A 10,000-nucleotide genomic window follows, 5' to 3' on the forward strand; every position below is an offset into this window, starting at 1 on the left:
CTAAAGGGAAAACATCTGCCTTGCTAAAAGCTCTAAAGGGAAAACATCTGCCTTGCTAAAAGCTCTAAAGGGAAAACACCTGCCTTGTTAAAAGCTCTAAAGGGAAAACATCTGCCTTGCTAAAAGCTCTAAAGGGAAAACATCTGCCTTGCTAAAAGCTCTAAAGGGAAAACACATGCCTTGCTAAAAGCTCTAAAGGGAAAACACCTGCCTTGCTAAAAGCTCTAAAGGGAAAACACCTGCCTTGCTAAAAGCTCTAAAGGGAAAACATCTGCCTTGCTAAAAGCTCTAAAGGGAAAACACCTGCCTTGCTAAAAGCTCTAAAGGGAAAACACCTGCCTTGCTAAAAGCTCTAAAGGGAAAACATCTGCCTTGCTAAAAGCTCTAAAGGGAAAACATCTGCCTTGCTAAAAGCTCTAAAGGGAAAACATCTGCCTTGCTAAAAGCTCTAAAGGGAAAACACCTGCCTTGCTAAAAGCTCTAAAGGGAAAACATCTGCCTTGCTAAAAGCTCTAAAGGGAAAACATCTGCCTTGCTAAAAGCTCTAAAGGGAAAACATCTGCCTTGCTAAAAGCTCTAAAGGGAAAACATCTGCCTTGCTAAAAGCTCTAAAGGGAAAACATCTGCCTTGTTAAAAGCTCTAAAGGGAAAACACATGCCTTGCTAAAAGCTCTAAAGGGAAAACACCTGCCTTGCTAAAAGCTCTAAAGGGAAAACATCTGCCTTGCTAAAAGCTCTAAAGGGAAAACACCTGCCTTGCTAAAATCTCTAAAGGGAAAACATCTGCCTTGCTAAAAGCTCTAAAGGGAAAACACCTGCCTTGTTAAAAGCTCTAAAGGGAAAACATCTGCCTTGCTAAAAGCTCTAAAGGGAAAACATCTGCCTTGCTAAAAGCTCTAAAGGGAAAACATCTGCCTTGCTAAAAGCTCTAAAGAGAAAGCACCTGCCTTGCTAAAAGCTCTAAAGGGAAAACACCTGCCTTGTTAAAAGCTCTAAAGGGAAGACATCTGCCTTGCTAAAATCTCTAAAGGGAAAACATCTGCCTTGCTAAAAGCTCTAAAGGGAAAACACCTGCCTTGTTAAAAGCTCTAAAGGGAAAACACCTGCCTTGCTAAAAGCTCTAAAGGGAAAACACCTGCCTTGTTAAAAGCTCTAAAGGGAAAACATCTGCCTTGCTAAAAGCTCTAAAGGGAAAACATCTGCCTTGCTAAAAGCTCTAAAGGGAAAACATCTGCCTTGCTAAAAGCTCTAAAGAGAAAACACCTGCCTTGCTAAAAGCTCTAAAGGGAAAACACCTGCCTTGTTAAAAGCTCTAAAGGGAAGACATCTGCCTTGCTAAAATCTCTAAAGGGAAAACATCTGCCTTGCTAAAAGCTCTAAAGGGAAAACACCTGCCTTGTTAAAAGCTCTAAAGGGAAAACACCTGCCTTGCTAAAAGCTCTAAAGGGAAAACACCTGCCTTGCTAAAAGCTCTAAAGGGAAAACATCTGCCTTGCTAAAAGCTCTAAAGGGAAAACACCTGCCTTGCTAAAATCTCTAAAGGGAAAACATCTGCCTTGCTAAAAGCTCTAAAGGGAAAACACCTGCCTTGCTAAAATCTCTAAAGGGAAAACATCTGCCTTGCTAAAAGCTCTAAAGGGAAAACACCTGCCTTGTTAAAAGCTCTAAAGGGAAAACATCTGCCTTGCTAAAAGCTCTAAAGGGAAAACATCTGCCTTGCTAAAAGCTCTAAAGGGAAAACATCTGCCTTGCTAAAAGCTCTAAAGGGAAAACACCTGCCTTGTTAAAAGCTCTAAAGGGAAAACATCTGCCTTGCTAAAAGCTCTAAAGGGAAAACACCTGCCTTGCTAAAAGCTCTAAAGGGAAAACATCTGCCTTGCTAAAAGCTCTAAAGGGAAAACACCTGCCTTGCTAAAAGCTCTAAAGGGAAAACATCTGCCTTGCTAAAAGCTCTAAAGGGAAAACACCTGCCTTGTTAAAAGCTCTAAAGGGAAAACATCTGCCTTGCTAAAAGCTCTAAAGGGAAAACACCTGCCTTGTTAAAAGCTCTAAAGGGAAAACATCTGCCTTGCTAAAAGCTCTAAAGGGAAAACACCTGCCTTGCTAAAAGCTCTAAAGGGAAAACATCTGCCTTGCTAAAAGCTCTAAAGGGAAAACACCTGCCTTGTTAAAAGCTCTAAAGGGAAAACATCTGCCTTGCTAAAAGCTCTAAAGGGAAAACACCTGCCTTGTTAAAAGCTCTAAAGGGAAAACATCTGCCTTGCTAAAAGCTCTAAAGGGAAAACACCTGCCTTGCTAAAAGCTCTAAAGGGAAAACATCTGCCTTGCTAAAAGCTCTAAAGGGAAAACACCTGCCTTGCTAAAAGCTCTAAAGGGAAAACATCTGCCTTGCTAAAAGCTCTAAAGGGAAAACACCTGCCTTGCTAAAAGCTCTAAAGGGAAAACATCTGCCTTGCTAAAAGCTCTAAAGGGAAAACATCTGCCTTGCTAAAAGCTCTAAAGGGAAAACACCTGCCTTGCTAAAATCTCTAAAGGGAAAACATCTGCCTTGCTAAAAGCTCTAAAGGGAAAACACCTGCCTTGCTAAAATCTCTAAAGGGAAAACACCTGCCTTGTTAAAAGCTCTAAAGGGAAAACATCTGCCTTGCTAAAAGCTCTAAAGGGAAAACATCTGCCTTGCTAAAAGCTCTAAAGGGAAAACATCTGCCTTGCTAAAAGCTCTAAAGGGAAAACACCTGCCTTGCTAAAAGCTCTAAAGGGAAAACATCTGCCTTGCTAAAAGCTCTAAAGGGAAAACATCTGCCTTGTTAAAAGCTCTAAAGGGAAAACACCTGCCTTGCTAAAAGCTCTAAAGGGAAAACATCTGCCTTGCTAAAAGCTCTAAAGGGAAAACATCTGCCTTGCTAAAAGCTCTAAAGGGAAAACACATGCCTTGCTAAAAGCTCTAAAGGGAAAACATCTGCCTTGCTAAAAGCTCTAAAGGGAAAACATCTGCCTTGCTAAAAGCTCTAAAGGGAAAACACCTGCCTTGCTAAAAGCTCTAAAGGGAAAACACCTGCCTTGCTAAAAGCTCTAAAGGGAAAACACCTGCCTTGCTAAAAGCTCTAAAGGGAAAACACCTGCCTTGCTAAAAGCTCTAAAGGGAAAACATCTGCCTTGCTAAAAGCTCTAAAGGGAAAACATCTGCCTTGCTAAAAGCTCTAAAGGGAAAACATCTGCCTTGCTAAAAGCTCTAAAGGGAAAACACCTGCCTTGTTAAAAGCTCTAAAGGGAAAACATCTGCCTTGCTAAAAGCTCTAAAGGGAAAACATCTGCCTTGCTAAAAGCTCTAAAGGGAAAACATCTGCCTTGCTAAAAGCTCTAAAGGGAAAACACCTGCCTTGCTAAAAGCTCTAAAGGGAAAACATCTGCCTTGTTAAAAGCTCTAAAGGGAAAACACCTGCCTTGTTAAAAGCTCTAAAGGGAAAACACATGCCTTGCTAAAAGCTCTAAAGGGAAAACACATGCCTTGCTAAAAGCTCTAAAGGGAAAACACCTGCCTTGCTAAAAGCTCTAAAGGGAAAACACCTGCCTTGCTAAAAGCTCTAAAGGGAAAACATCTGCCTTGCTAAAAGCTCTAAAGGGAAAACATCTGCCTTGCTAAAAGCTCTAAAGGGAAAACATCTGCCTTGCTAAAAGCTCTAAAGGGAAAACACCTGCCTTGTTAAAAGCTCTAAAGGGAAAACATCTGCCTTGCTAAAAGCTCTAAAGGGAAAACATCTGCCTTGCTAAAAGCTCTAAAGGGAAAACATCTGCCTTGCTAAAAGCTCTAAAGGGAAAACAGCTGCCTTGCTAAAAGCTCTAAAGGGAAAACATCTGCCTTGCTAAAAGCTCTAAAGGGAAAACACCTGCCTTGTTAAAAGCTCTAAAGGGAAAACATCTGCCTTGCTAAAAGCTCTAAAGGGAAAACATCTGCCTTGCTAAAAGCTCTAAAGGGAAAACATCTGCCTTGCTAAAAGCTCTAAAGGGAAAACATCTGCCTTGCTAAAAGCTCTAAAGGGAAAACACCTGCCTTGTTAAAAGCTCTAAAGGGAAAACATCTGCCTTGCTAAAAGCTCTAAAGGGAAAACATCTGCCTTGCTAAAAGCTCTAAAGGGAAAACATCTGCCTTGCTAAAAGCTCTAAAGGGAAAACATCTGCCTTGCTAAAAGCTCTAAAGGGAAAACACCTGCCTTGCTAAAAGCTCTAAAGGGAAAACATCTGCCTTGCTAAAAGCTCTAAAGGGAAAACATCTGCCTTGCTAAAAGCTCTAAAGGGAAAACACCTGCCTTGCTAAAAGCTCTAAAGGGAAAACACCTGCCTTGCTAAAAGCTCTAAAGGGAAAACACCTGCCTTGCTAAAAGCTCTAAAGGGAAAACACCTGCCTTGCTAAAAGCTCTAAAGGGAAAACACCTGCCTTGCTAAAAGCTCTAAAGGGAAAACACCTGCCTTGCTAAAAGCTCTAAAGGGAAAACACCTGCCTTGCTAAAAGCTCTAAAGGGAAAACACCTGCCTTGCTAAAATCTCTAAAGGGAAAACATCTGCCTTGCTAAAAGCTCTAAAGGGAAAACACCTGCCTTGTTAAAAGCTCTAAAGGGAAAACACCTGCCTTGCTAAAAGCTCTAAAGGGAAAACATCTACCCTGCTAAAAGCTCTAAAGGGAAAACATCTGCCTTGCTAAAAGCTCTAAAGGGAAAAACCTGTCTTGCTAAAAGCTCTAAAGGGAAAACACCTGCCTTGCTAAAAGCTCTAAAGGGAAAACACCTGCCTTGCTAAAAGCTCTAAAGGGAAAACATCTGCCTTGCTAAAAGCTCTAAAGGGAAAACACCTGCCTTGCTAAAAGCTCTAAAGGGAAAACATCTGCCTTGCTAAAAGCTCCGAGAGGAACCTCCCCGAACGCGCCAAAAGCAAAGCGTCGGAAGGACTAATGCCCAGGAGGGCGTTCCCCGGAACCCGGGTAAATGCGGCTCTTGCGTGAGGCTTTCGGTGGGCCGGCGCTGCGTGTCAGTCGCGATTAAGATTAAATATACGCCAGCTCAACGTTGTCATTTTCCTTCGCTCGAATCTCTATGCGCAAAAAGTTGTGAATTCTACTATATCTCCTGACACTGAGGTTTTCTGTAAATTCAACTCTGAGAACAGACTTCCGTTCGTGGAAAAATTAATAACGAACGCTCAATGAAAAGAAGGATGACAGATTGTCAAAAACGTCAGTACAGGAAGAACATCACGACCTACATATCGCAAGACTACTATAATACCAAGAAACATTAATAAATACCACCAAATATAACCAACAGTAACATAATTACAAACAAGAGAGACGTACAAAGTCAACAACAATAATAATTCCTCCAATGAGTCAAAAACAACCCGATCGAGACCCCCCCATCGTCAAATGGGAAGAATGGACGACGAAGATGGCTCAGGTGACCACGAGCCAGCCACCTCGTCTTCCTCCTTCCCCCACCTGGAACCCTCAAGGCCGAGCAAATAAATAAGGCGCCCCATGACACGCACAAATGAAGCTTCGGTTGCCAAGGTCGTCGCCTGCCCCGCACACACTGGGGAGAGATCAATGAAACCCTGGCACCCTTGGGGTGAAGCGTCACATTGTTTTGAGGGTTTGAAAACGTAGGGTATGCACACTGAAAACTTTAAGCGTTATATACACAATACACATGGACATGCGGGGCTCATCTGGTTCATACACTATTTCACAGAATTAGCGCAAATAATAGCACTATAGCACTATTCGGGCATCTGAGTACTTTTCAAAATATGTACTCAGACAATAAAGGTTGCCCGCCTCATTACGTCTGATGATAATTTTGGGCGGCTATTAAGTATATTTATAGGAATTATTGCAAAGGGGAAGGGAGGAAAGAGAGAGAGAGAGAGAGAGAGAGAGAGAGAGAGAGAGAGAGAGTGAGAGACAGATAGAGTGAGAGAAAGAGAGACAGATAGAGAGTGAGAGAAAGAGACAGATAAAATGAGGGAAAGAGAGACAGATAGAGAGTGAGAGAAAGTGAGACAGGTAGAGAGTGAGAGAAAGAGAGACAGATAGAGAGTGAGAGAGAGACAGACAGAGAGTGAGAGAAAGAGAGACAGATAGAGAGTGAGAGAAAGAGAGACAGAGAGTGAGAGAAAGAGAGACAGATAGAGAGTGAGAGAGAGACAGATAGAGAGTGAGAGAAAGAGAGACAGATAGAGAGTGAGAGAAAGAGAGACAGATAGAGAGTGAGAGAAAGAGAGACAGATAGGGAGTGAGAGAAAGAGAGACAGATAGAGAGTGAGAGAAAGAGAGAGACAGAGAGTGAGAGAACGAGAGACAGATAGAGAGTGAGAGAAAGACAGATAGAGAGTGAGAGAAAGAGAGGCAAATAGAGAGTGAAAGAGAGACAGAGAGAGTGAGAGAAAGAGAGACAGAGAGTGAGAGAGGGAGGGAGGGAGAGGGAGGGAGAGAGAGAGAGAGAATGAGAAAGAGAGAGAGAGAGAGAATGAGAGAGAGAGAGAGAGAGAGAGAGAGGGAGAGAGAGAGAGAGAGAGAGAGAGAGAGAGAGAGAGAGAGAGAGAGAGAAACTCACCAGGCAAAGAAGCTCCCACCTCAGCAAGCAATCCAAACCGTCGACAACCGATGCGCCCAAACACCTCGACCTTGAGACACCTCGCAACCGCCCTTTTCACATCCTCACAACCGGAGAAGACCAACCACACACCCGAGCGCACGCCACGCACGAAAGGTATTTCCTACAGATGGTCCTTTTCGCGGTCCAGTTCCCGAATTTCCTGCGAGGATCGGTAGGGGGTGGGGGTGGGGGAAAGGGGAGGGGGGTATCGAGCGGGGAGAAAAGAGGGGGGTATCGAGCGGGGAGAAATTGGTACGTAATTTTGGAAAGAAATGATTAACGGCAGCTTCGGTGTGAGGTTGGGTGAATCGATGTTCCCTTTTCATCCATGTAAACAGTGCTATCCGACTTTTATCTAGAGTACTAAATATGTATTTTCAATTGGCTTTTTTTAATCATCCTTCTCTCTCTCTCTCTCTCTTGATACATATGTTAAAATAATCATACCTGAGGATGTATCAAAGTATTAGAGATCTCGATGCTGCAAAAATGGTCTTACAATATACACATGCGCACGCACGCACACACATATATACATATATTTGCATGCATATCATTTAAATATAAGCTTGAAAATGTTATGAGTCTTTTCTTATAGCTTCCTATTCCCCCCCCTTCCGACTCACCCCCTAAACTGGAAATTACTCACACCCCGCAGTTGAAGACCTACTTATTACGCTGATATTCCAAGATTAAGCGATTGTAATCAACAGCAACTCTGACCTTGGCTTTATTGCCTGCGAAGTTGCCTTATCTTGCGTAATCTTACTTTCCTTATAAATCTTCTCCGTTTTTATGCAAGGCAAAAGGCTACGTAATCAAAACACTTTCGATGTTCATCGGGTTAATATTCTCATCCCATTTCTCTTTTCACGCCTAAGTAAACTCAGATTCCGGAACCTTCGAAATTACCCAAAACAGCAACAGCAAAAGGCCTTCCACGCATATTCTGCCAACGCCTACGGTCTAGCGAAGTCGAAATAAGTATCCAGAGTCAAGGTCTATAGAAGTACTTACACAGACCTTGTCCAGTCTCCTTTCGACTTCGCTACACACTACCCAAGGCTCCTGGTGCCCGTAAGCTTATCAATATGATAACCACCGACAACTGTGATAAGAGCAGCTTCTGCCTCGCGGACATGTCGAGACGAAGGGCAGAAGGGCGGTGGACACTGGCAAAGGCCTTTCATTTTCGTCCTTTTTTGAGCGCATGGACAGAAGGGAAGGTGGGTTTGCGTCTTCGGGGAGGAGAATCGGTTGGCTGAATACTCTTGTTGCATGTCTATCCGTCTATATGTTTGTCTGTTTGTCTGTCTGTCTCTGTTTCTCCCTCTTTCTTTATCTTACTCTCGTATCTGTGTGTCTGTCTGTGTCTCCTGGTATTCATTTCCCTGTGTCTACCTCTATCACAGAACCCTCCCTCCCCAGTAATCTAAGCAATATATTCAGGAAGTTCTATAGGCCTTTAAGGAAAGCCCCCCCCCTCCCCTCCCCAACCAAGGATGTGATTGTCTATCAAAGACCAGAAATTGTTGTCTCATATTTCTTTTTTCGTTTGCTTTCTGCTTGAGGTAGAAAATAACAGGCGCAAATCAGACTATATACAGCATACTAAAGCGAGCCCGCATCGTTTATCTACCTATGTTGTTTTCCTGCCTCAACTACGACTTTAACAAGATACCCAAGTAAACATTGCGGGTTGCGAGAGAGGGGGAGGAGAGCAAAAGAGAGGGGTGAAAAGGGGAAGGGAGGGAAGGAACGGTGAGCGGGAGGGAAGGAAGGAACGGAGAGGGGAAGGGAGGGATGAAAAGGGGAGGGGAAGGGAGGGAAGGGACGGTGAGCGGGAGGGAAGGAAGGAACGGAGAGGGGACTGGGAAGGGACAAAATAGGAAAGAAACTGACAAGGGAGGGGAGGGGAAGAAATTGAGAAGGGAAAGGAAAGGTAGGGAAGGGATGGGTTGGGCGGGGAGGGGAGAGGATTGAGAAGGGAAGCGGAGAAAAGGAAGGGGGGAGGGGAGAGGGCGTCAAGGTTCACTCGACAGAGCACTACATTTGCCAACGCAAACATGCGCTAACCCCAACCTTCGTACAATATATTACTGGGAACTCTCTCCCTCTCTCTCTCCCTTTTCATCTTTCTCTGTCTCTTCCTCTTTCTCCCTCGTTTCCTCTTTATTTTTTCCTTTCCCCTTTTCCTCTCTCTTCCTTTCTCTCCATCTTGCTCTTCCTTCCTCTCTGCCTCTGTCTACATTTCAGTCTGTCTGTCGGTCTTTCTCTCTCTGTCCACTTCCCTTCTTTAATCATCATTCCTTATTATATATCAATCTTTCATCTACAATAACCCACTGCCCTTCAATAATAAAGATGAATGAGAGTTGCAAGTCATGGAATTATCGCAACAAAAATTGCTTGTTGATGATGATAACCATTGAGCAGAGGATGATAATGGGAGTGATAGCAAGACAATATGATGCAATAATTGGAGGACATAGTGCAACTTTTGTATTAATAAACTTATTACTTATTTGACTCCTCTCCTGACTCCGCCTCCATAAAAAGTCCCCACAAGAGGATGAAGAAGAAGAATGAGAAGGAGGAGAAGAAGCAGTAGAACAAGGACAAGAAAAGGTATAAGAAAAACAACAACAAGCAGCACCAGAACAACAACGTCAAGAAGAAGCAGAAGGGGGAAAAGAAGAAGAAAAAGAGAAAGCAATACAAACAGGTACAAGGAAAAGAGGAACTAAAAGAAGATATAGAAAGAGAAAGGAGAACAAATGCAAGAGAAAGAAGCAGAGAGAAGAAATCAGAACTTGGCCGGCCCTTTCTGAAACCGTTCTCATTCCTCGTCGAAGGAAAGAGAGAGAGAGAGAGGGGGGGGGGGTGAGGGAGGGAGGGTGAGGGAGAGAGAGGGAGAGAGAGAGAGGGAGGGAGAGAGAGAGAGAGGGAGGGAGGGAGGGAGGGAGAGGGAGAGGGAGAGGGAGAGGGAGAGGGAGAGAGAGAGGGGGAGAGAGAGAGAGAGAGAGAGAGAGAGAGAGAGAGAGAGAGAGAGAGAGAGAGAGACAGAGAGAGAGAGAGAGAGAGAGAGAGAGAGAGAGAGAGAGAGAGAGAGAGAGAGAGAGAGGAGAGGAGAGATAAATAGAGAGAAAGTGAGAGAGACGATAAAAAAAGAAAAAGAAGGAAAAAAAAAACAATGGCAATTCTTACACTGTCCTCTGTCGAACACCAACAGGATAGCGTTACAAAGAGCTCCTATTACACTGTTACACCCTACACTGCCCTTCCATCCTTCTCCACGCAGACTACACTGAGGACAGAACAGACTTTGGAAGCAGAATTGCGCTCAGTATATC

At 43.7% G+C, this 10,000-nt stretch overlaps 1 protein-coding gene across 2 annotated transcripts in view; it reads right to left on the reverse strand.

The window, feature by feature from the left end:
* Positions 1–10,000, reverse strand: part of Pih1D1 (PIH1 domain containing 1) — a 74,027-nt gene that overhangs the window by 38,079 nt on the left and 25,948 nt on the right. The window contains exon 1 of one of the 2 annotated variants that reach the window (XM_070118242.1): positions 7,560–7,608. The exons of the other annotated variant lie outside the window; for it this stretch is intronic. Within the exon in view, the coding sequence (XP_069974343.1) occupies positions 7,560–7,593 (34 nt within the window). The 5' untranslated portion in view covers positions 7,594–7,608. Of the gene's footprint in view, positions 1–7,559; positions 7,609–10,000 lie in introns of those variants that run through there. 2 annotated transcript variants of the gene reach the window in all.

The sequence above is a fragment of the Penaeus vannamei genome, chromosome 41, assembly GCF_042767895.1.
Source record: "Penaeus vannamei isolate JL-2024 chromosome 41, ASM4276789v1, whole genome shotgun sequence".
NCBI lineage: Eukaryota > Metazoa > Arthropoda > Malacostraca > Decapoda > Penaeidae > Penaeus > Penaeus vannamei.